Below are 27039 nucleotides of genomic sequence, written 5' to 3' on the forward strand. Positions count from 1 at the left end.
AACAGAACAGGGAATCAAGTGATCCATCACCAGTTGCCCATTCCCAGCTTCTGGCAAACAGAGGTTAGGGACACCATCCCTGTCCGTCCTGGCTAATAGCCATTGACCTATACTCCATGAAGTTATCTAGTTCTTTTGTGAACCCTTTTATAGTCACAACATGCTCTGACAAAGAGTTCCACAGGTTTACTGTGCGTTGTGTGAAAAAATACTTCCTTTTGTTTCTTTTAAACCGGCTGCCTATTAATTTCATATGGTGGCGCCTAGTTCTTGTGTTATGAGAAGGAATAAATAACGCTTCCTTATTTATTTTCTCCACATCAGTCACGATTTTATAGACCTCTATCATATCCCACCTTAATTGTCCCCTTTCCAAGCTGAAAAGTCGCAGTCTTATTATTCTCTCCTCATAAGGCAGCTGTTCTGATTCAAACATTTACATGCACACCAGCCCTGAACAGACCTCAGACAGGTCCAGAAAGCCATATACAGAGGGATATCCTAACTCAGCGGTCGGCAACCTATGGCACGCGTGCCAAAGACGGCATGCGAGCCAAATTTTAATGGCACGCTGGAGCCTGCCTGGACTCCAGCATGCCATTAAAAATCCTGCCCAGCCTCGCCTGCTCTCCTCTGCTCCCCCAGCGGGGGCAGGGAGCAGACGCATAGCCGTGTGCACGGGGTGGGCAAATGGCTCCACTCTCTCGGCACGGCAACTCGCGGGGTCTGTGCTCCGGGTCCAGAGCGCCGGCCGAGCACAGCAAGCTGCCAGCCCCTCCCCTGGAGCCCTGCCGCCGCATGCAGCGCTCTGGGGGTTGGAGCAGCACGCTCCCACGGGGCAGCGTGTCTGGGTCTGCATGGAGCCTCAAGGTAAAGGGCCCAGGGTTGGGGGGTTGAATAAGGGGTGGGGGCAGTCAGGGGACAGGGAGCAGGGTGGGTTGGATGGAGAGGTGGAGTCCGGGACAGGGGTCTCTGGAGGGGGTAGTCAGGGGGGGTTGGATGGGGCATGGGAGTCCTGGGGTTTGTGAGGGGGCTGGGGGGGATAGGGGTCAGGGCAGTCAGGGGACCGGGAGCAAGAAGGGTCTGGGGGGGTGGTTGTGGGGGGGCCTCTGGAAGGGGTGGTCAGGGGACAAGGAGCTGGGGGGGTTGTATGAGTTGGGAGTTCTGGGGGTCCTGTCAGGAGGCAGGCGTGTGGAGAAGGATTGGCGCAGGCAGGGAGTTGGGGGGGTTGGATAGGTCAGGAGTATATATTTAAGTATATAAGCTATATAAGTAGCCAGCCAGTCAGGCAGCAGCACAGACAGCTGCAGCAGCACAGGAGCCAGCAAACAGAGCTGTAAACAGGGGAGTTTCAGTGGGAGTTCTGTTGGAGGAGCAGGTTTGTGTAGTTTGTGGATTGTAGTGTGTAGTTTGTAGATTGTAGTGTGTAGTGTGTGGAGGCTGCTAGGGGCAGTGTGCTGGGAGAGCAGCAGAGCCCTGATTAGGGGGCGGGGCTTACCTGATTAGGGGTCCTATATAAGGAGCCAGCCGGTCAGGCAGCAGCACAGATAGCTGCACAGGAGCTAGCAAACAGAGCTGTAAACAGGGGAGTTTCAGTGGGAGGTTGCAGGGGAGACTAAGACAGAGGAACTGACAAGCAAGTCAAGGGATAGGGTGGTGGTCTGGTGCCTGCTGGGGGCTTGTGTTGTGTTGACTACCAGGCGTCAGGTGGGAAGGCCATGACTGATACAGAGGCAGCAGTGAAAGACACAATGAGGATGACTGGATGTGGAAGCTGCGGCATGTACATGTACATGCACCTGAAAAGAGCTTTGTCTGCATGAAGTGCCGCCTGATAGAGCTGATGGAAGAGAAGATCCGAGGACTGGAGATGCAGGTGGAAACTCTGGTTGAGTTCAGAAGGGGGTTTGAGCAGACGATGGAGCACAGACACGAGGGGGCTGAAGGGATAAGCTCAGATGTGCAGATGGAAGCAGGACCAAAGAATTCAGAGGAGAGACTGCTGGGGGAGGAAAGTAGACGGTGGAAGCATGTGACTAAGAGAACCAGGCAGAGGAAAAGACGGGCCAGTGAAGGAGAAATAGAACTCAGGAACAGGTTTGCAGAGTTGAAAAATGAAGAAGGGGCACAGCAGGTGGTCGCTGAAGGAGAGAGGGCAAGGAAAAAGAGAAGAACTGATAGTCCTGCAAGAGGAGGGGAGGAGTCAATGGAGGCAACACCAAATATGAGCCCCAGGAGGATTGCAAGGGGGAATGGCAATCGAGAGGACTTGCAGCCGGTGGGTGCGGGACATAGACCGGAGAAGCGCACTGTCACCAGGAAAAGGCAGGTCTACGTGATTGGAGACTCCTTACTGAGAAGAATAGACAGGCCTGTGACTAGAGCTGATCGGGAGAACAGAAGGGTGTGCTGTATGCCGGGTGCTAAGATACAGGATGTGGACCTGAGGCTGAAAGGATACTAGCGGGAGCGGGGAAGAATCCGTTGATTGTCCTTCATGTGGGAACGAATGATACGGCCAGATACTCTCTGGAATATATCAAGGGAGACTATGCCAGACTGGGGAAGACGCTTAAGGAAATCGAGGCTCAGGTGATCTTCAGTGGGATTCTGCCGGTTCCTAGAGAAGGGCGACAAAGGTGTGACAAGATTATGGCGATCAACAGATGGCTCAGGCAGTGCGGCTATAAGGAGGGCTTTGGGATGTACGGCCATTGGGAAGCATTTACGGACAAAGACTGTTCTCTCGGGATGGACTTCACCTGAGCAAGGAGGGAAATAGACTTCTAGGATGGAGGCTCGCCGACCTGATTAAGAGAGCTTTAAACTAGAAATTTGGGGGAGATGGTTGGGAGATGTTCGGGAGATCTCCACGCTGGAATTTAACCTTGAGAGGGAAGTAAACAAAGTAAGAGGGGATACAGCCGTGGACAGAAGAATTGGCATAAGGAGGAAGGGTAGTGTAGATAACAGACTAACAGGTGATGTTGGTGGTAGAATGTCTGTGCCTAACAGGGTACAGAATGTGAGTGAAGCCAAACGGCAAAAATTAAGATGTTTGTACACTAATGCGAGGAGCCTAGGCAACAAAATGGAGGAACTAGAGCTACTGGTGCAGGAAGTGAAACCAGATATTATAGGGATAATAGAAACGTGGAGGAGTAGTAGTCATGACTGGAGTACAGGTATTGAAGGCTATGTGCTGTTTAGGAAAGATAGAAATAAAGGCAAAGGTGGTGGAGTAGCATTGTACATCAATGAGGAGGTTAACTGTAAAGAAATAAGAAGTGATGGAATGGACAAGACAGAGTCTGTCTGGGCAAAAATCACACTGGGAAAGAAAGCTACTAGAGCCTCCCCCGAGATAGTGCTTGGGGTGTGCTACAGACTGCCGGGATCTGATTTGGATATGGATACAGACCTCTTTAATGTTTTTAAGGAAGTAAACACTAATGGGAAATGTGTGATCATGGGAGACTAACTTCCCAGATATAGACTGGAGGACAAGTGCTAGCAAGAATAGTAGGGCTCAGATTTTTCTGGATGTGATAGCTGATTGATTCCTTCACCAAGTAGTTGAAGAACTGACAAGAAGGGATGCCATTTTAGATATGGTTTTGGTGAGCAGTGAGGACCTCATAGAAGAAATGGTTGTAGGGGACAACCTTGGTTCGAGTGATCATGAGCTAATTCAGTTCAAACTAGATGGAAGGATAAACAAAAATAGCTCTGGGACTAGGGTTTTTTATTTTAAAAGGGCTAATTTTAAAGAATTAAGGAAATTAGTTAGGGAAGTGGATTGGACTGAAGAACTTGTGGATCTAAATGCAGAAGAGGCCTGGAATTACTTTAAGTCACAGCTGCAGAAACTATAGGAAGCCTGCATCCCAAGAAAGGGGAAAAAAAACATCGGCAGGAGTTGTAGACCAAGCTGGATGAGCAAGCATCTCAGAGAGGTGATTAAGAAAAAGCAGAAAGCCTACAAGGAGTGGAAGAAGGGTGGGATTAGCAAGGAAAGCTATCTTAGTGAGGTCAGAACATGTAGGGATAAAGTGACAGAGGCTAAAAGCCAAGTAGAGCTGAACCTTGCAAAGGGAATTAAAACCAATAGTAAAAGGTTCTATAGCCATATAAATAAGAAGAATACGAAGAAAGAAGAAGTGGGACCGCTACACACTGAGGATGGAAAGGAGGTTAAGGATAACCTAGGCATGGCCCAATATCTAAATAAGTACTTTGCCTCAGTCTTTAATAAGGCTAATGGGGAGCTTAGGGGTAATGGAAGGATGACAAACGGGAATGAGGATATGGAGGTGGATATTACCATGTCTGAGGTAGAAGCCATACTTGAACAGCTTAATGGGACAAAATCGGAGGGCCTGGACAATCTTCATCCGAGAATATTAAAGGAACTGGCGCATGAAATTGCAAGCCCGTTAGCGAGAATTTTTAATGAATCAGTAAACTCAGGGGTTGTACCGTACGACTGGAGAATTGCTAACGTAGTTCCTATCTTTAAGAAAGGGAGAAAGAGTGATCTGAGTAACTATAGGCCTGTTAGTTTGACATCTGTAGTATGTAAGGTCTTGGAAAAAATTTTGAAGGAGAAAGTAGTTAAGGACATTGAGGTCAATGGTAATTGGGACAAAGTACAACATGGTTTTACTAAAGGTAGATCGTGCCAAACCAACCTGATCTCCTTCTTTGAGAAGCTGACAGACTATTTAGACAAAGGAAATGCGGTAGACCTAATTTACCTTGATTTCAGTAAGGCATCTGACACGGTTCCACATGCGGAATTATTAGTCAAATTGGAAAAGATGGGGATCAATATGAGAATTGAAAGGTGGATAAGGAATTGGTTAAAGGGGAGACAGCAACGGGTCGTACTGAAGGGTGAACTGTCAGGCTGGAAGGAGGTTACTAGTGGAGTTCCTCAAGGATCGGTTCTGGGACCAATCTTATTTAACCTTTTTATTACTGACCTTGGCACAAAAAGCAGAAATGTGCTAATAAAGTTCACGGATGACACAAAGCTGGGGGGTATTGCTAACACAGAGAAGGACCAGGATATCATACAGGAAGATCTGGATGACCTTGTAAACTGGAGTAATAGTAATAGGATGAAATTTAATAGTGAAAAGTGAACGGTCATGCACTTAGGGATTAATGATAAGAACTTTAGATATAGATTGAGGATGCATCAGTTGGAAGCAACAGAGGAGGAGAAGGACCTTGGGGTATTGGTAGATCACAGGATGACTATGAGCCGCCAATGTGATATGGCCGTTAAAAAAGCTAATGCGGTTTTAGGATGCATCAGGCGAGGTATTTCCAGCAAAGATAAGGAGATGTTAGTACCGTTATATAAGGCACTGGTGAGACCCCACCTGGAATACTGTGTGCAGTTCTGGTCTCCCATGTTTAAGAAGGATGAATTCAAACTGGAACAGGTTCAGAGACGGGCTACTAGGATGATCCGAGGAATGGAAAACCTGTCATATGAAAGGAGACTCAAAGAGCTTGGCTTGTTTAGTCTAGCCAAAAGAAGGCTGAGGGGGATATGCTTGCTCTTTATAAATATATCAGAGGGATTAATATTAGGGAGGGAGAGGAATTATTTAAACTTAGTACCAATGTAGATACAAGAACAAATGGGTATAAACTGGACACTAGGAAGTTTAGATTTGAAATTAGATGAAGGTTTCTAACCATTAGAGGAGTGAAGTTCTGGAACAGCCTTCCACCGGAAGTAGTGGGGGCAAAAGACATATTTGGCTTTAAGATTAAGCTTGATAAGTTTATGGAAGGGATGGTATGATGGGAGAGCCTAATTTTGGCAATTGATCTTTGATTATCACCAGATAAGTATGCCCAGTGGTTGGTGATGGGATGTTGGATGGGATGGGATCTGAGTTACTGCAGAGAATTCTTTTCTGAGTGCTGGCTGGTGAGTCTTGCCCACATGCTCAGGGTTTAGCTGATCGCCATATTTGGGGTAGGGAAGGAATGTTCCTCCAGGGCAGATTGGTAGAGGCCCTGGAGGTTTTTCGCCTTCCCCTGCAGCGTGGGACATGGGTCACTTGCTGGTGGATTCTCTGCAGCTTGAGGTCTTCAAACCACAATTTGAAGACTTCAATAACTCAGGCATAGGTTAGGGGTTTGTTATAGAAGTGGATGGGTAGGGTTCTGTGGCCTGCTTTGTGCAGGGGATCGGACTAGATGATCACATTGGTCCCTTCTGACCCTAGAATCTATGAATCTATGAGTTCTGAGGGTCTTGTCAGGGCAGGGAGTGGTTGGATAGGGCATGGGAGTCCCAGGGGTCTGGCTGGGGATGGAGGTGTGGATAAGGGTCGGGCAGTCAGGGGACTGGTAGGGGATAGGGTCCAGTTCGAGGACAAGGACCAGGGAGGATTAGATAGGGGGTGGGGTCCTGGGGGGTAGCTGGAGGCAGGGGTCCCAGGACGGAGTAGTCAGGGGACAAGAAGGAGCGGGGTTGGGAGTTCTTAGGGGGGCAGTCACCCAGCCCTCTCCCCCTCACCCCCCTCATCATTCCCCCCCACACAACACTAGCCCTGACACCAGCACCCCCACCCATACCCAGCCCCCCCTCTGCCCTGACACCTACACTCCCTCACATACCCTGCCCCCAGCCCTGACTTCAGCCCTCTGGGTCCCGGCCCCGCACAGCCTGCTGCTGGTCTTGGGTTCTGGCTGACAGTCCCTTGCCAGCTGGGGTCCCGGCCGCAGGCCTTGCTCAGCCCTCTGCCAGCCTAGGTGAACAGAACTCCAGACCAGCAGCGAGCTGAGCAGACCGGCAGTGTAAGATCAACATTTTAATTTCATTTTAAATGAAGCTTCTTAAACATTTTGAAAACCTTGTTTATTTTACAATACAACACTAGTTTAGTTATATAATATATAGACTTATAGAGAGAGACCTTCTAAAAAACATTAAAATGTATTACCGGCACGCGAAACCTTAAATTAAAGTGAATAAATGAAGACTCGGTACAGCACTTCTGAAAGGTTGCCGACCCCTGTCCTAATTCCTGCATACAAAAAAAAAAAAATCAGATTTCTAGTTTGTCTGTCTAAAAATTACTCAAGTGTTCCTTAAACTCTTCGGTAAGATTGAACAGGTTGTTTCATAATTCAGAACATTATTACTTTGCTCAAATATTAGAACAAAGATTTTTAAGGGACGCACACGTTAAAATACAGGATGTTATTATTCAGAAGTTTTAAGTGGGGCAATAAATTTAGCCCATTGTTATGGTGTGTGTTTATTTTTACCAAATAAAGAAAATCTGGGCTCCATGTAGCATGTCATAACCAAGATTTATATGCAGCATGATTTCTGGATCATTTTTAAAAATATGCAAAATTTTCATCTTCTGGTGCAAGCCTCTCTTGCTTCTGAAAATTTAGTGACCTCCTCACTCTTACCTGACTCCTGCTCCCCAGCTCAGGGATGCTCAGTCCCTGCTCTTCCAAAATCTGATGCCTGTTTAAAGAGCACTGTAGAACAAGACAGGCCCCTACCTCTGGATGTGTCTCGACCCAATGACTGCATGCACACAACCCCACAGATTCCACAGCTGCCTGATCCCAAACCCCTAGTTGCTGGGGAAGTGGTAACAAGTAAATTGAGAACAAGAGAATAACATTTGGTTGATTTATGTGACAGAATGAGAATTTGTGGCACGTGAAGAGCAGGAATCCAGCTGCAACCAATCTGCACTTTAAAACAGATATACTACCAAAAGTTTGGTCAAAACCTCATCTCTACACAAGCCAAGAATATTGGCTATATACAGTGGAGAACTGCAGGGATCCTTCCATCAAAGCTGCAACTCTGTGGCTGTAGTAGCCGCCACTAACGCGGTGACACATACAGAAATGGGATGAGGAAAACAGCACCAGCTCATCCCTCCATGCACTGTGAAATGGGGCCTACATGAGTCCCTGTAGAGCTGTACTCAAGCAGGAGTTCCATAACTCCTACAGAGTTACCTCAAACTTTGCACTAGGTCTTCTGCATTCAGGGCCCTCTGGGTCCAGAGAGAGAAAGCAGGGTTGTCAGAATTACCTTTGGACAAGAAACTTCTTACAATAAAGGATGAAGTTAGAGTGGAGGTCTGTAAAGTACTCATTGGCATCTGTGCTTGTCAACAGAGATTGGAGACGCAATATTTTTACACAAGGAAACAAAACCACCATGGTCAACATGAGAAATATCATTCCTTATTAGAGCATTTTAATTTGCTGTGTGAGAAAAACTAGAGACTCCTTGCTATTTGTGATCAGCTTCACTTCTAATATTGGTCTACAAAAGTACATTACACCATAGAGCCCAGATCACCCTCCTTCTGGATACATTTTATAATGCATTGAATCAAACCAACTGGCTTAATAGACAAACTCACTCAATGTCCCATATCAACCCCTTTTGTTTTTCTATCTCAGGTCTTTGGGGGGGAGGGGAGGGGAGAGGGAGGAATTCCCCACAGGAAGGAATTCCCAAGTGCGCCTTTCTGATTTCAAAGGGTTTTTCTGAATTTGGGTGGTGGCAGCATCTACCCATCCAAGGTCAGAGAGAAGCTGTAATCTTGGGAGTTTAATACAAGCCTAGCATGGCCAGTATTAATTTTTAGAATCCTTGTGGGCCCCTACCTTCTGCACTCGAAGCCAGAGTGGGAAATCAGCCCTGACAGCCTCTGTGTCAGAACTGGTGGGAGGCCAAATAGCACCAGCACATTAACTGACAGAGCTGCATTGATGCCAACCCTACAGGTGTGCACAGGTGAGCCAGGATTGTCTTGACTGAACTAAGTCAAGCTTTATCCCCAGAATAGTTCCTCTGGTACATGCACCTGCCCTTGTCTACATTGAGGGTCAGCATTTGTGCAGCTAGATTCACAGATTGTTGAACTGGGGCTATCCCCTGAGTGCAGACAAGGATCCAGCAGTTTCTGGTTCTTTTAGCCATCATGTCAGCTAAACCCGGTGATCAATAATGGGCTCAGCCACAGGAGCCTAGCATACACAGCACGGATTTTCCAACAATCAGTACTTCAGAGTGGAGCCGCCAGAGCTTAATATCTCAGACTGATCCTTTTTGGGCACCCGGAGACAAAGCACAGGAGTTAAAGGTTTTCCTTACTTATTTGTTATTAAAAGAGAAAATTTATAGGTACTGTTTTTTGCCTTAACAATGTGGCAAGGAAGCCCTGAACACATCATTAACACTTGGCTAAAGGCTTTATCTAAGTTGAGACCACCACGGCAGCTTTCTTTACAGCTTATATTTCACACCTCAAGAGAGGTCTGAATACATGATTCTAATTATGTTCTTTCTCTGGGTATTTAAAACTTAATTTATAAACAAATATACTGTTTATCACATAATCAATGTGAGGAGTGCGGGGAGAGAGAAGACAGATTCACTGGAATATTACTTGTGAAAACTTGCTGGAAGTATCACATGGAATAGACAGAAATCTTGTCAAGTTAATAGTACCTTAATAGATGCGCCTGCAAAACGAGAAAGTTGTTTGATGTGCTGTCCCTGCTTGCCAATGATGGCTCCTACCGCCAAGGCTGGGATGAACAGATGAACAGTTTCAGACTCGGGCTGTTGCTGTGGAGGAGGAAAGAAATAATATGACATGAATGTTTTTGAACATTATGAATCAGATGACAGGAAAGAGGTAAGGAGCACACATGCATGGAAATGAGAGAAATCTTTGATGCCCTGTTAAATTTAAATGTTTAATGATGATCATGAAATCCAACTGTATATGAAAGAACAATTCAAGCCCAAGATGATTCTTTCAGTCTTAAAAAAAAAAAAGTTGTGATTTTAACATTTCTATTTTAAGACCATAACTGAGAGAATTTTTTTTTAAAGGGATGTTTCATTGTTGGCTATCAGTTCTACGTTGGTGTTTTTCCAGTTTATGACTGGGCAGATCAGACTCTTGCAAGTGTGCAAAACTAAATGGACTGAAGGTTAAATAAGTGAACTGGATTTCCTTTTTGTTTAATTTTGAAGGTAAATTACACTGACCTTGACACACAAATTGCATAACAAGCCTTAGAGTTACATACATTTTACAGCTTCCTTTGTGTAGGAGTGATCTGGAATGACAAATAACCAACTTTAAAAGTACTAATGAGACCTCATCTGTAAGATTATGTAACAGTTGGAGTCTTGGCAGCAGTCCCAAAACAGTAAATTAAATGCAAGATTAAGAGTTTCTAAATTAAATGCAAGGTTAAGAGTTTCTGGGTATGGCTACACTTGAAATTTCGGACGCTGCAGCAGCAGCGCTTTGAAGTGTGAGTGTGGTCGGAGCGCCAGCGCTGGGAGAGAGCTCTCCCAGCGCTGCACGTAAACCACATCCCTTACGGGTGTAGCTTGCAGCGCTGGGAGCCGTGCTCCCAGCGCTGCGGCACTGATTACACTGAGGCTTTACAGCGCTGTATCTTGCAGCGCTCAGGGGGGTGTTTTTTCACACCCCTGAGTGTGAAAGTTGCAGCGCTGTAAAGTGCCAGTGTAGCCAAGCCCTCTGAAATCGTAAGGACCATCCCATCTCACTACAGGATATCAGACATCAGCAACACATCTCAAAACACAACAGTTACAAAAGGTAACCGTTTTTTCTTCTTCAAGTGCTTACTCATGCTTACAATTCCATTCTAGGTGACTCACAAGCAGTGTCAATGGAGGTAGGCTCAGAGTTCATGGTCTTGCAGAACTGTTCTGCCAAAGTCAGCGTTGTCTTGAGCTTGCTGGGTAAGCACATAATGAGAGATGAATGTGTGGACAGAGGACCAGGTGGCAGCCCTACAGATCTCTTGGATTGGTACCTGTGCAGGAAGGCCGCGGACAATGCTTGTGCCCTAGTCGAGTGTGCCGTCACAATCGCCGGCGGAGGCACCTTCGCCAGCTCATAACAGTAATGGATGCAGGCTGTAATCCAAGATTAAATCCTCCTGGCTGACACTGGGTGACCTTTCATTCTGTCTGCCACCGCAATGAACTCAGATGACTTACAGACAGCTTTGTTCTATCTAAATAGAAGGCAAGTGCCCTTCTGACATCCAGGGTGTGTAGCCTGTGCTCCTCATCTGACGTTTGAGGCTTTGGAAAGAAGATGGGTAAGTATATGTCCTAGCCAGTATGAAACTACAAAATGACCTTGGGCAGAAACGGTGGGTGTGGTTACAACTGGACTTTATCCTTAAAGAAGACAACCATATAGGGCAGCTCCCAAGTGAGTGCCCTTATCTCGGACACTCTGTGGGCCGACATTACCGCAACCAGAAGAGAAGCAGGAGAGAACAGGAAGCTGGCAGCTTTATGAGCCTTGACAGCATGAGATTCAGGTCCCAGGGAGGGAAGGAATCCCAGACATGTGGGTAAAAACACTTCAGACCTATCAAAAACCGGGCTGTCACATCATGAGTGAAGATCAAACTGCCTTGGAACGGATGGTGGAAAGCCAAGATAGCAGCCAGGTGGACCTTAATCGATGACAGGGACAAACCTTGGAGTTTGAGGTGTAGCAGGTAACCCAGGATCTCCTTCTGTGAGCCCTGCTCCGCTCGGATACTCCGTTCTGAGGCCCAGCACATGAATCTTTTCCATTTGGCCAGGTAAGTCATTCTCGTGTAGGGTTTCCTGCTACCCAGCGAGACCTGCTGAATACGGGCTGAGCATTCCCGTTCGTCCACGTTCAGCCATGCAGTAGCCGTGCTGTCAAGTGCAACGCCTCCAAGTTTGGGTGCAGAAGGCTGTCATGGTTCTGGGGCAGCAGGTCCAGCCAGAGGAGAAGCTGCTGCAGAGCAGCTCCAGAATGGTTCAGCAATGTGCCGAATCACTGCTGGTGAGGTCACATGGGAACTGTTAGGATAATCTTCACCCTGTCCTGCTTGATCTTCACAAGGACCCTGTGAATTAACGGCACTGGTGGGAAGGCGTACCTCTGAACCCCCCCACAACCACAGGAGTAGAAAGACGTCTGATAGGGGATGCCTGTCCATCCCCCGGAACGAACAGAACACATGGCATTTCCTGTTCTGCTAGGATGCAAACAGGTTCAGCTGGGGTGTCCCCCACCTCTGGAAGATTATGCTGACCACCTCCAGATGGAGCGACCACTCGTGGCGAGATGAGAAGGTCCTGCTGAGGTGATCTACTAATACGTTCTTGGTTCCCGGCAGGTGTGTGGCTACCAGACGAATGGCATGCAGCACACAAAAATCCCAAAGCCTGAGAGTTTCTTGGCAAAGGGCTGACAACCTAGCTCTACCTGGCCTATTGATGTAATTCATTGTGGCTGTGGTGTCTGTCAGGATCTGCACCACCTTGCCCTTCAGGTGGGGCAAGAAAGCCTGGCAGGCCAGGCAAACCGCTCTGAGCTCCCTGTCGTTGATATGGAGGGCCAGATTGTCCTGCAGCTAATGGCCCTGGTTGCTTAGTTCACCCAGGTGGGCTCCCCTGCACAGCTCTGAAACATTGGAGACCAGGGTCAGCGACGGGGATGGGGCTGAGAAAGGAACTCCCTCAAACGCCGACCCAGGGTCCACCAACCAATTCAGGGACTCCTAGATATACTCTGGCACCCTGACTATCTGGTCTAGGTCATGCCTGTTCGGGATGTAGACCAAAGTCAGCCACACTTGCAGAGGTCGAAGATGTAGCTGGGCATGACTGACCATGTGCGTGCATGTGGCCCAAAAAATGCAGACAGGTGAGAGCCATGGTCTGAAAACGTGCTTCCAGAAGAAAGACTCTGGCTCATGTGGGGTCGAGAATTGCCCCAATGAACTCTATTCATTGCACCAACCTTAAGGTGGATTTTTTCTCATTTATTAACAGGCCCAGGTTGCAGAAGGTGGAACACACCAGATCAAGGCTCCTCTGCACTTGTTCCCGAGACTTGCCTTTGATGAGCCAGTCATCGAGATACAGGAAGACCTGGACCCTTCGACGTCTCACATAAGCAGCCACTGGCACCATACATTTTGTGAACACCCTTGGGGCCCATGAGATGCCACAGGGCAATGCTATGAATTGAAAAAGGTGTCCGCCCACTATTAAATGGAGGAAATGCCTGTGACCTTGGAATATAGAGATATAGAAACAAGCGTCCTTCAAGTCGACGGTCGCATACCAGACTCCTGGATCCAGGAAGGGGATGATGGAAGCCATGGAAACCATGTGAAACTTCAATTTCCTTAGAGACTTGTTGAGCCTCCTTTTGCTTTCAGGATTAGGAAGTAGTGGGAATAGAACCCCTTTCCTTTCATCTCCCAAGGAACTTCCTCCATAGCCCCTAGATGCAGGAGATCCTCGACCTCGACCTTGAACAAGGAGTTGCTTGTGAGAAGGGTTCCTGAAGAGGGATGGAGGGCTGAGGGGGGAAAGGAAATGGGTTGGAGGGGCAGCTGATTGCAGGATATAGCCATGAGATACTATGTCCAGCACCGAGCACTCCGAGGTGACCTGTGACCAGGACAAATGGTAGGGACGAGGATGGTCGAGGAAAGAATAAGGTGGATCCTGTGAGTTGACTGGGAGTGTTGCTCTCAAGCACACCTTCAAAATGATCACTTCTGGCCCCCAGGATGCTTTGCCAAGGTGGGCTGCATGGGTGAGCGGGAGGAGGAAGGGTGGTAGCGACTAAAGCTTGTGTCTCTATCCCTTCTCCTTGAAGACCCTTGACGAGGCTGCCAAGGCCTTGGTGATGGGGCAGCTAGAACTGCATCCTTGCAGACTGCAGCATATGCATACCCAGAAAACAAAGGGTGGCCCAAGTGTCCTTTTAATCCATGCAGCCTTGCATCCATCTGCTCTGCAAAGTCCATTCCCATCAAATGGGAGGTCCTGAATGGAGGTCTGCGTCTCTTGGGATAGGCCTAGGGTGACCAGACGTCCCGATTTTATCGGGACTGTCCTGATATTTGCTTGTTTGTCCCACATCCCGACCAATGTTAGGTCGGGACACTGGACAAACAAGAAAAGGCTCCGGAGCCCGGAAGGACTTGCGCCCTCCCCTGCCCCCTGCTTCCCCCATTGGATCCCTCCCCAAATCCCCGCCCCCAAAGCTCCCTCCCCAAATCCCTGCCTCTTGCCAAGCATGCCATGCCCAAGAGACGCAGGGAAGCGCGGGGTCAGGGTGAGTGTGAGTCCGGCCTGGCCCTGAGCAGGCAGGACTCGGGAGAGATGGGGGGAGGCCCGCGGGGCCAGGCGGCAACTGTTCTCCCCACCTGGGCAGTGGGACTCGGGAGCAGCCGCTGCTGCACCTCCCATTGCCGCGGGAGGAGGAAGTGGCCAAGCACGTGGCGCTCGGCGGCTGCGGTTTTGGAGCCTGGGCCCGAACCCACTGTGGGGACCCAGCAGCGCGCATGTTGCGCCCAGCCCTAGCCAGTCGCGTCTGGGCTGGCTGCCCAGCTGATGCAATCCCGCGGCAGAGGCATCGGCAGTCCAGCCCCGTTCGTTCCCCTGCGAGACCCGAGCGGGATGAGGGGGCTGGGGCCTGCTGCTCCCACTCCGGGGCCGCTCGCAGGATTGCACCAGCTGGACAGCCAGCCCAGACGCGACTGGCCAGGGGCTGGCCGTGCGCAGCATGCACGCTGGGTCCCCGCAGCAGGCCCGGGCTCGGTGAGTTCGTGGGTGCCAGAGCCGCAGACGCCGAGCTTGGCCAGCGGTCACTTCGTTCCCCCATGGCAGTGGGAGCTGCAGCAGCAGCTGCTCCCGAGTCCCGCTGCCCAGGAGGGGAGAACAGCCGTAGCCTAGTCCCGCAGGCCACCCCCTACTCTCCCTCCAGGTACTATGCCCGAGTCCTGCCTGCTTGGGGTCAGGCCGGACTCACACTCACCCCGGCCCCGCGCTCCCCTGAGTCTCCCAGGCCTCCCTCCAGCGCTTGCGGAGGGAGGAGGAATTGGGGGTGGGGGATTTTTTTTTTTTTTTAAACACTCTACTGCCTTTTTTTTCCCCTCTGCCCTCTCCCCGGTCCCCCGCATCCCAATATTTGACCTGGGTAATCTGGTCACCCTAGATAAGCCAGTGGTCTGAAGCCAAGAGCTAAACCTCGACGGAGGGACTCCTTGAACTTACGGTGGGATTTCAAAAGTTAAAGTTATAGCTGACCAAAAGTGCCTGGTGGTTCACCCCCAGAATTGTAGGCTGGCTGTTAAATAAATTTTTATCCTGAAAGGTACAGTCTTTTGGCCTTTTTATATTTGGGAGTTGAACTGGCCTGCACTGCTTGTCCTTGTTGGCCACAGAGATGACCAGTGAGCCTCGATGTGGGTGGATATAAAGGTACTCCAACCCCTTGGCCAGGACGAAGTACTTCTTTTCGGCCCTTTTGGAGGTGGAAGGGATGGACGACGGGGTTTGCCAGAGGGCCTTAATAATTTTCAGGACCCTGTCATGCAATGGTACTGCAATACGGGCGGGGTAGGGCTAGAGAACACACTGAACAAGATGTCCACCTGCTCAGCCAGCTCCTCCATCTCAAGGCCCAAGTTCTCAGCCACTTGTTGAAGCAAGGCCTGGTGTTCCTTAAAATCGTCTGGCAGGCTGACTCTCGACGATCCCAGAACTGCCTTGTCTGGGGATGAGGACAACTGTACGGTGGGGTTGGTGGGGAGAGGACCCAGGGCATCAACCCCCGTGGGGGAGTGGGGATTTTGGAGTGGGCTCCTCTATTCCAACCTCTGAGCATGCTTCATGCACCAAGCCCGAGGCGCCGGCAAATGAGCGGCGTGAAGGTGGCATCATCACCACCAGCACTGGCCATGCTGCCAAGGCAGCAGCATGGATGCTGACAGCCTCAGGTGCCCAATCGTGGCGATGGAGTATCGGCAAGGGGCTAAATTGCCCTGCCATGCTGGAGGAATCCTCTGTTGGTGACCATGTTGGGGCCACTGCCGCCTATGTCCTCCTGCTAACTGTCACTGATGGAGACCAGTGCTTGGAGGGGGATCAGTGCCGGGCCTGGAGGGGACCAGTACTGCAATGGGAAGCACCCCTACAGGGCAGGTGACAGAGATCTGCGCCAAGAGGATGACAGGCCAGAGGGTGAATGGTGCTGGTGGTACAGAGACCAGTGCCTCCCCCTAGTGATCCGTGTCGAGATGGCAGGGACTCTGAACATGGTGCCGGTGAGAGTGAACCCAAGAGGGCCTGGGCTGCGACGTTGGAGATCTGTGATGTGGAGATGGACAGCGCGGCTTTGGCTCGGGGGATCAGCAGCGCTCCACTGCCCCTGGGGAGTCTTAGTAGCTGGCTTGCCCTCATAGAGAGCCTTTGCCACCTCCTGCAGCATGCGTAGTGCCAGCGGCACAGGTGGAGGCCTCTGCTCTCTCAGCAATAGGGAAACTTGGGAAGGCGTCAATGTCGCCACAAATTTGGGTCCCCTGCCACTCCCAGGAGTCAGTGGTGGATCCTTTAAGGGGCTAGGGGTCCGCGTGGCTCTGGAGCACCTGGGAAGCCTGAACTGGGTCATTTGCTCGATGGCCCATGGCCTTTCTTGTCCAGTGCCAGGGAGCCATGCTTTTTTGTTTTCTTTCTGGGAACTGGTGATGGGGAGCAGTGCCAGGAGGAGCTTGGTGGAGGGGACCGAGGCAGTAGGAGTCAAATCTTGGCGGGACGACTCAGAAGCCGGACAGAAGGCAGCCTCCATAAGGAGAGTCCTCAAACGAATATTTGGCTCTTTCTGAGTTCCAGGACAAAATTTTTTTTGCAGATACGACAGTTGTCTTCACATATGATGCCCCCAAGCACTTGAGGCAGCTGCTGGGGGGTCACTTACAGGCATAGGCCTGTTACAGTCTGCACAGGGCTTAAACCTCAGAGATCAGGGCATGCCGTACCTGAGGCGAAGTCCCCACTGGGACTCTAACTTCTAACTACACTTAATTACTTGACACTAACTACTGTAAACAACTATTTACAAGGCCCTAAGGCTCAAAGTCAGAAGAGACGAAACCAGTAGCCCTTGCTATGCAAAGAAAGGTGCTTCGACTAACCACCATGGGTGCTACGAAGGAACTGAGAGGGGGTAGGGCCAGCGGTGCCTGATATATTGATGCATAAGCATGGCACTCAAGGGGGCACCACAGCCAACCAAGGCAAAAATCTCTGACGACCACACGTGTGGGCATGCGCATACTTAGAATGGAATCAACATGACCAAGCACTCAAAGAACATGCTTGTTTCAAGTTTTTCTTTTCCATTGTTGATAAAACACAAGCCAACTATAATCTGGGGGTGGAAAAGAGACACTCTTCTAGACCGGCTCTAAGGACCAGGTAAAGAGTATAAAAATAGACATATTTAGAATGAAAATAAACTCTGCCAGTTGTTTCCGATAACTATGACATATAACTTAACATGTTTTTCTTCACGGGCACATGGGTAACTGGAATTTTAAATCCCTTATTTCAATTTAAATTAGCAGTAAGATAACTACATGTTAAATCACTTACAGGAAATAGAATGCCCTCTTTCAATATCACATCAGATCCCATGAAAGATCTCATGGTAATGCCATTCACTCATCATTAATCCTTCCAGTAATTAGAAAAGTAACTTGGAGTCACTGATGTAACTATTCATCTGATCTCTCTTTGGTGAAGATGGGTAGTTCTGAAGCAGTATCAATTTGTGGAAAGAAATCAGCATTTTTAGTTCTATTCCTGTAAAGCAGTGGTTCTCAACCTTTCCAGACTATTGTACCCCTTTTAGGAGTCTGATTTGTCTCGTATACCCCTGTTTCATTTCACTTAAAAACTACTTGCTTACAAAATCTGACATAAAAATACAAAAAATTGTCACAGCAGACTATTATAAATTGCTTACTTTCTCATTTTACCATATAATTATAAAATAAATCAATTGGAATATAAATATTGTACTTACATTTCAGTGTATAGTATATAGAGCACTATAAACAAGTAATCGTGTGTAAGAAATTTTAGTTTTTACTGAATTCGCTAGATTTTTTTTATGTAGCCTGTTGTAAAACTAAGCAAATATCTAGGTGAGTTAATGTACCCCCTGAAAGAGCTCTGCATACCCCTGGTTGAGAACCACTGCTATAAAAGTACTACATGAAATGGACCCAGTTTAGAAGCAATTCTTTCTTTCCAACCCAAATGGCACACTTCTTATCCTCACTATATTTCATCTCAACTACTGCCTTCTCCAATTTTCTGGTCTCTTTGAATACCAATCTGCCCCCACTCCAATCCATCCAAAATGTCACTGCCAAAATAATCTCTCCCACGAGTTAAGTTGTTTCAACAACTCGCCTCCAGCACTTCTTTGAGTGATCTAATTAGCTCTGCATCGTGGTTCAAATCAAACGCAAACTTCTTGACGTTGCTTTAAAGGCCTTCCATCATGCATGCAGCCCCTACTTACATCTCCAATCTGATCTCCTAAATATTTCCCTCACCCTCCCTGCCTTGCCAGTGATACCAACTTTAGTCCCTTCTTTAATAAGCATTTCCATGCCCTCCTCGTCACATTGCCCCATGTCTGCACAACTGTTCCTCCTCAAACGTGTTTGCCAAACTACTTCTCTGCTAAATCCAGTTCACTACTAAAACCTCACTTCTGTCATCTCACTTATAAGTGAAGGATGGGCAACAAAATGAACCAAGGTAAATGAATGATCATGATAACTACATGCCTTATCTCTAGCTTGCTTGCTAGCATATATATACCTGCCCCTGGATATTTCCACCACATGCATCTGAAGAAGTGGGTATTCACCCACGAAAGCTCATGCTCCAAAATGTCTGTTAGTCTATAAGGTACCACAGGATTCTTTGCTGCTTTTACAGATCCAGATTAACACGGCTACCCCTCTGATACATGCCTTACTGAGTAACAGTGTCGTATATCACTCTTGTCCTTCCTCTCCTCCCTCCCTATTCATATCTGTTTACAACCCTCACTCATCTCATGTTAAATTTAGATTGCAAACTTTTCAAAGCAGGAACCAGTTTACTAGTTTTGTGAGGTGCCCTAGAATATATAAGGGTGCTTGACGAATAATAATAGAATCTAGGGGAGGAGAAACAGACATCTGTAATGAGTGATCTAATTTATCAGTGTTTTTCAAATTCCACTCTGCAGTTATATAAAAGATATCTTACCATCAGGTATCATATTTGAGAGAAGCATTTCCATTTAATTTCTTCTAACCAGTCATTTTAGTCTACAACATAAATAAATTAAGAAGTTGTTTGGTGCGGGATGGGGAGGGTTGTTTTGTTTCTTTTAAGCACAGATGTCAAAATGATGGGGGTTTTCTTGCTCCCCTTGCAAGGTCTGACCGTAAGGCAAACAAGACAGGGGAACATCAGAGTCAAACTGAATTTTTACTGCTTCCCCACATCAACTATCCTTGTACTGATGGGAAGAATGTCCTCCACTGGAAATGCATGAGCACATAGTATGATGACTAAGCCACCCAACATCATTACCTGTGCAAATTACTGGAATTTTTGGACAATCTTTCAAACTAGGCATTTAATCATCATTCAGTTTCATCAGTGCCATACCACTTAGTCATGCTGTTTTTCAGAACTCTCTAGCCTCGAGATGGCATCACAATTAAATTCCTAGTCTTACAAATATACCATGAAAACTAAATTCAGTGAAATCATTCTCCACTGTATGCAGTCTAAGATTCAGTGTTCCCGCCCTTCTTAACTAAAAGGCCAGAATAGCTTTGTGTCTTCTTCTGAATGCTACCCATCGTTAGCCATCTGCCCATATTTCACTGTTATGTATAGATATAGTTACAGTGTGATGTATAATAATGAAAATAAAAAAACCCTGACTCAGTTCTGAGCACACAGACTGGACAATTGCTGGGTAACTGAACCCACACTGTACAGTGCTTGGAGGTGAGAGCTCTGTATGTCAGTATCTCTGTGTTCTCATGGTACATCTTGAAGTAAATTAACTACTGTATTTCATGCAACAAGTTCTCACAGAATTTTAAACCTTCATCTGAATAGCCTATTGTGAAAATGTGATAAATAAAATAATAAATTAATAAAACTCTCCATTACACAATTTCTCCTGCATACCTCCCCTCCCCACCAAGATGTCTCACATACCTCCATGGGCACACATTCCACAGTTTGGGAATCCCTGATCTAGTCTGACCTCCGGCACGCTGCAGGCCACAGAACCTCACCCATTCATTCCTGTAATGGACCCATCAACTCTGGCTGAGTTACTGAAGTCCTCAAATCGCGATTTCAAGACTTCAAATTACAGAGAATCCACCATTTACTCTAGTTTAAACCTGCAAGTGACCCATGCCCCATGCTACAGAGGAGGGTGAAAAACCCTCAAGGTCTCTGACCCGAGGGAAAATTCCTTCCCAACTCCAAATACGGTGATCAGTTAGACCCACAGAACATTGGCAAGACCCAGCAGCCAGACACCTTGGAAAGAATTCTCTGTAGTAACTCAGAGTTCTCCCCATTTAGTGTCCCATCACCAGTTGTTGGAAATAATTGCTGCTAGCAGTGACAGATCGGTTACATACCATTGTAGGCGGTCTCATCATACCATCGCCTCCATTAACTTATCAGGTCATCTTGAAGCCAGTTAGGTTCTTTTTTTGCCCCTACTACTCCCCTTGGAACGCTGTTCCAGAACTTCACTCCCCTGATCATTAGAAATCTTCATCTAATTTCAAGCCTAAACTTGTTGATGGCCCATTAATATCCATTTGTTCGTGTGTCCACACTGGTACTTAACCTCTAAATCACTCCTCTCCCTCTCCTGGTATTTATCCCCTTGATGTATTTCTAGAGAGCTATTATATCTCCCATCTGCCCTCTTTTGGTTAGGCAAACAAGACAAGCTCTTTCAGTCTCCTCTCATAAGACAGGTTTTCCATTCCTCAGATCATCTTAGTAGCCCTTCTCTGCACCTGCTCCAGCTTGAGTTCATTTTTCTTAAACATGGGAGACCAGAAATTGCACACAGCATTCCAGATAAGGTCTCACCAGTGCCTTATATAATGGTACTAATACTTCCCTGTCTCTACTGGAAAAGCCTTGCCTGATGCAACCCAGGACTACATTAGCCTTTTTCACATCTGCATCACGCTGACAGCTCATAGTCATCCTGTGATCAACCAATATACCCAGGTCCTCCTCCTCCTCTGTCACTTCCAACTGATACATCCCCAATTTATAGCAAAAATACTTGTTGTTAGTCCCAAAATGCAATTCTTGTTGTGTAGGCCTTGCCATACACCAAGCCACAGATCACTTTAAGGAGAACAGATGAGACAGAAGAATTGGACTCCTCAGCCACTTAAAAACTCACCAATGAACCCCCTTGGCAGACATCATCCTCACATCGAGGGATAGCTGAAGACGATTGGTCTACCAAACACAGAAATATGGATGGGAAGAGGAGTAATCACCACCTCCCCTAAAAATCTAGTAGGGGTAGTAGTGAACCGCCCCCATGAAGACCTCAAAAGTGAGAAGGCTCTAAGAAGTGTAGAACTGAGGACCAGGCAAGAAGGAAACTGGGGAAAACCGGAGAAGATATTGTGAAAATAGAGAAGGCAGGTGGTGGGAGGAGACACACAAAAGCCATAAGAACTGGTCAGATTCCCTGCAAATGTAAGAGAGCAGGACATGGTTCTGATTTGGAATTTTGTCAGATTTGTGTATATATAAGATGCAGTTTCATTTCCTCCCTCCTCTTCCAAATGTGCTGCATCATTATCTGCTCCTGAGGTGACTGAGGTGAGGTTCAGCTGTCACAACTTTCTCAGTCACATGTAGAGTTCTAGCAGCCACCCATCTCTGAATCGGAAGCATGACTTTTTTTTTTTTTGCCATTTCTGTTCCTCTTACTAACTTCAGCATTTCACTGTTACTCACAACCTTGTTGTGAAACCTCCCAGAGATATTGGTGTGAAGAATTTTTATTTACCGTATCTCCTCTCAATACTGGTGCAGTCTATTACAACATTCAGGTTACAATTTATATATCTTTTAAGACCCAATCTTGCAACTACTGAAGTATATGGGATTTTTGCCATACTGCCAAGGGTAAGGAATTGGACTTTCTCTGTGTTCTACCTCTGTTACGTATCTCCACTATATGGTTTATTTACCCTACATGTGCTGGAGCACAGTTATCTTAGGATGAGGCATCTATTTCAAAATCACCAGGTCACGTTACTCACTCCCAACTAAGGTCAGTTTTTAGTTATGAGGAAAATAGTTCGAAACTATTTTAAGACTGCCTGAAACAGTCCCATCCAATGTGTTTGGCTCCAACCTAGCATACTATTTTAAAAAAAATATACAGAGCAAATCCACTTAATGGAACAGAATCTGTGTGCAATAGGCACTATATTAAAAAGCTCTTTTCTGCCATTTCCCTTCCCCCACAATCACAATCACCTCCACTAAGGCAAAGCAGATTTATATTTTTCAACATAAGTGACTCACTTGGTCTTCTGAATGCTCTAACTTCATCAGAAACTGAACTGTTTTATTCAACCCCTACCAGACCCAAAACCAAAATTTAAACCACACTTTTTCAACACGCTTTGAAGAATTACACTGGCCTACAGCTATAGTAAATATTTTTATTTATTTAGTAATAAAAGTTTGCAGCAAGGGGAAACTAACATTAAGCCTAGTATCCTGGAAGACATTCCGGTAAGAGTTAATGCATTTATACAAAATAAGATTTTGACATTGGTTAAAAGAGTCCGAGTTTAGCCCCCACCATGCACATTTAACATTAAAACCTTCATTGGAAACAAGAGGCTCATTAAGAAAAGCTTATTTAAGATTTTGCTACAAAGGCTCAGTGTACCATACACTGAGTTTTATAACCTCCTTGTAAATACCTCCTGGGTCACCACTTACTATATTAGATAAAATGATGAAGCCAATGGAGACTAACAAGCTAGAACCCAAGTCAGCTGTTTCCCAGCTTTCTAGTTTATAAATAACTGATTTATGTTTATCCTCCAATTCTAAAATTATCTGCTAGTATTCTGTAATTTCAGGGTAAGGACCGAAGGCATAAAACTGATTTCAATGCTGAATGCTGTCAAGAAAAAAATTAAAGTAAGGATGCTGTTCACCTCTAACTTCAACTGCAGAGAAGCTCCACCCTGGAGACAAAATCTTAGGGTATGTCTACACTACGAAATTAGGTCAAATTTATAGAAGTCAGTTTTTTAGAAATTGTTTTTATACAGTCGATTGTGTCCCCCGCCCCACAAAATGCTCTAAGTGCATTAAGTCGGCGATGTGCGTCCATAGTACTGAGGCTAACACTGACTTCTGGAGTGTTGCACTGTGGGTAGCTGTGGGTAACTATCCCACAGTTTCTGCAGTCTCTGTTGCCCACTGGAATTCTGGGTTGAGACCCCAATGCCTGATGGGGCAAAACAGTGTCACGGGTGGTTCTGGGTACATGTCGTCAGGCCCCCCTCTCCCTCCCTCCGTGAAAGCAATGACAGACAATCATTTTGTGCCTTTTTTCCTGGGTTACCTGAGCAGGCGCCATACCACGGCAAGCATGGAGCCCACTCAGCTCACCGTCACCGTACGTTTCCTGAGTGCTGACAGACTTGCGACCGCACTGCTACACAGCAGCAGCTCACTGCTTTTTGGCAGCAGATGGTGCGTTATGATTGATAGCCATCGTTGTCGTATTCCTGGGTGCTCTTTTAGCCGACCTCGGTGAGGTCGGTTGGGGCGCCTGGGCAGACATGGGAGTGACTCAGCCAGGTCATTCCCATCTTCTGGAAAGCACTCAGAAGGAGATGATGGCTAGCAGTCGTACTGCAGCATCTTCTGCCAAGCACACAGGAGATGACGATGGCTAGCAGTCGAACTGCACCGTCTGCTGCCAGCCTAAGATGTACAAGACAGATAGATCAAAACAAGAAATTGACCTGATTTGTTTTGTGAAATCAACGACCTGCAAACCCAGGGTTTTGAGTTCAATCCTTGAGGGGGCCATTCTGTGTGACAGTTGTCTGTGTTTCTCCTTGTTGCAAAGCCACTCCTTTCGTTGATTTTAATTCCCTGTAAGCCATGTCGTCAGTCGCCCCTCCCTCCTTCAGAGCAATGACAGACAATTGTTTCACACAAAATCAGGCGAGGAGGCGACAGCAGCGCAGTGATGAGAGGGACATGGTGATACACTTCTCACAAAGTACGGACCAGGCAATGTGCCCCGGCAATGTGCACATCATGCTGATGAGCTCTGCAAACATGCTGGCCAAACAGGAAATGAAATTCAAAAGTTTGCGGGCCTTTTTCTATCTACCTGGCCAGTGGATCTGAGTTGAGAGCGCTGTCCAGAACGGTCACAATGGAGCTCCAAGAGGCCAATATTGTCGAATTGTATCCGCACTATCCCAAATTCAACCAGGCAAGGCCGATTTCAGCACTAATCCCCTCAACAGAGGTGGAGTAAAGAAATCAATTTAAAGAGCCCTTTAAGTCGAAAAAAGGGATTCATTGTGTGGACGGGTCCAGGGTTAAATCGAGGTAACGCTGCTAAATTCGACCTAAAGTCGTAGTATAGACCAGGCCTTAGTGTCCATCCCTATCTGATAGGAGAGTCCAGGAGACGGGGGGAATAGGATTCTTAGTGGCACTCAGACGTCCCTAAAACTTGGCAGTGTTCCTATTGGAGTTAAGTGAAGTACATTTCAGCATGGTACTGGGCTCTCCTAGATGAGATGTCCTTTAAGACTGTAATGCCTATAAAGACAACGCCTCCCACCACACTGACCCACATATTCCATGTCTGAGATCACCACATGGATGAAAACCGCTGGCTTGCTCTTAACTCATGTAATATAGATGTAATGCTTTTAGGAGCAGGGAAACACTCAAGGAGTTATTTGTGACATGAACTTTGTCATCCATTGAGAGAAGCTACTCTCCAGTCACTCAGATGGTACAGAGTTTGTGTGTTTTAAGGATGACCCATGGGTTCTGGACACACAGGGAACACACCAAAGATTAGAAACGCTTTTTTCCACAATCTAGTTATTGTAATCCATCCAGCCAATGAGCACACAATTCACCTCCAGGTTAGACTATTGTAACTTAACACCTGGCACTGAAAGATACATTGAGACCTACTTGAATATTATACAGCAGCCAGTTTTAAGAAAAGGGGTAAATCACACCAGTGTTCTACTCACTCCACTGCCTCAGTTTGACTCCAGATCTTGGCCCTAAGCTTTAAAGCCATTAATGGACAAGAGCCTGATTATCTTAAGAAGCATCCTCTATTGCTGCAAACCACTAAGAGACTTGTACCCATCAGGAATGCTGCTAATAGAGCTCAAAGTGTAAATCTCAGAAGCGGAGGAGGAATAGTCACAGAATCATAGAACCGTAGCGTTAGACCCCTCCATGCGGAGGCAGGGCTGAATAAACCTAGACCATCCCTGACAGGTGTTTGTCTAACCTGTTCTTAACCTCCCACGATGGGAATTCCACACCTCCTTTGGTAACCTATCCCAGTACTTAACCACCCTTCAAGCTACACAATTTTTCCTAATATCTAACCTAAACCTTCCTTGCTGCAGATTACTTCTTGCCTTACCTTTAGTGGACATAGAGAATGACTGATCATTATCCTCTTAAGAGGCGCCCTGAAGTCCCCTCTCAGTCTTCTTTTCTGAATATTAGACATGCAGTTTTTTTAAACCATTTCTCATAGGTCAGGTTTTCTAAACCAGTGGTTCTCAACCAGGGGTCAGGGGCTGCAAGCAGGTTTCAGGAGATCCTCCAATCAGGACCAGTGTTAGACTTGCTGGGGCCTATGGCAGAAAGCCTAAGCCCTAGGCCCCGCCACCTGGGGCTGAAGCAGAAACCTGAACAACTTAGCTTCACGGGATGTCCTGTGGTGTGGGGCCGCGGGCAAGTGCCCTGTTTGCTACTCCCTAATGCCGGCCCTGGCTTTTATATGCAGAACACACTTGTTGCGGCACATATGGGGCCATGGAGTTCTTAGGGGGAGGGCCTCAAAGAAGTGTTGAGAACCCCTGTTTTAAAATTTTTATCATTTTTGTTGCTCTTCTCTGGACTCTCTGCATATTTCCTAGAGTGTGGCATCCAGAACTGGATACAATACTCCAGCTGAGGCCTCACCAATGCCGAACAGAGTGGAACAACTGCCTTGTGTCTTACATACAACACTCCTGTCAATACCAAGAATGATATTTGCTTTATCTGCAACTGTATCACATAGTTGTTCATATTCAATACGTGATCCACTATACTCTCCAGATTCTTTTCAATAGTACCACTGCCTAGCTAGTTAATCCCCATTTTATAGTTGTGCATTTGATTTTTCCTTTGTAAATGTAGCAATTTGCATTTGACTTTATTGAACTTCATCTTGTTGATTTCAGGCCAAGGCTTTGTCTGCACTACAGACCTTACAGTGCTACAGCTGTATGGCTGCAGCTGTGTTGCGTAAGGTCCCCCAGGGAGTCGCTCTATGCCGGCTCTCTCGCCAGCATAATTAACCCGCCCCTAACAAGCAGTGGTAGCTATGTCGGCAGGAGACCAACTCCTGCTGACATAGCGTTGTCCACACTGGGGCTTTTGTCGGTTGTAGGGACTGGGAGGAGAGGAGAGGAAGAGTGGGTGTTTTTTCACACCACTGACTGACAAAAGTGCTAGTGTAGTGTAGACAAAGCCCAATTCTACAATTTTTCAAAGTCCTTTTGAATTCCAGTAGCATCCTCCACAGTGTTCGCAACTCCACCCAGCTTGGTATCATCCACAAATTTTATAAGTATACTCTCTACTACATAATCTAAGTCATTAATCAAATACTAAATACAGCAGAACCTCAGTTACAAACACTTCAGGAATGGAGGTTGTTCATAACTTTGAAATTTTTGTAACTCTGAACAAAATGTTCTGGTTCTTCTTTCAAAAGTTTGCAACTGAACATTGAC

At 46.9% G+C, this 27039-nt stretch overlaps 1 protein-coding gene across 1 annotated transcript in view; it reads right to left on the bottom strand.

Moving 5' to 3' along the window:
* Positions 1-27039, bottom strand: part of IGF2BP3 (insulin like growth factor 2 mRNA binding protein 3) — a 174767-nt gene that overhangs the window by 15958 nt on the left and 131770 nt on the right. Inside the window, exon 11 of the mRNA XM_030550773.1 lies at positions 9527-9646. Coding sequence (XP_030406633.1) covers positions 9527-9646 — 120 coding nt within the window. The remainder of the gene's footprint in view (positions 1-9526; positions 9647-27039) is intronic.

Source organism: Gopherus evgoodei, chromosome 2 (genome assembly GCF_007399415.2).
Source record: "Gopherus evgoodei ecotype Sinaloan lineage chromosome 2, rGopEvg1_v1.p, whole genome shotgun sequence".
Taxonomy (NCBI): Eukaryota; Metazoa; Chordata; order Testudines; family Testudinidae; genus Gopherus; species Gopherus evgoodei.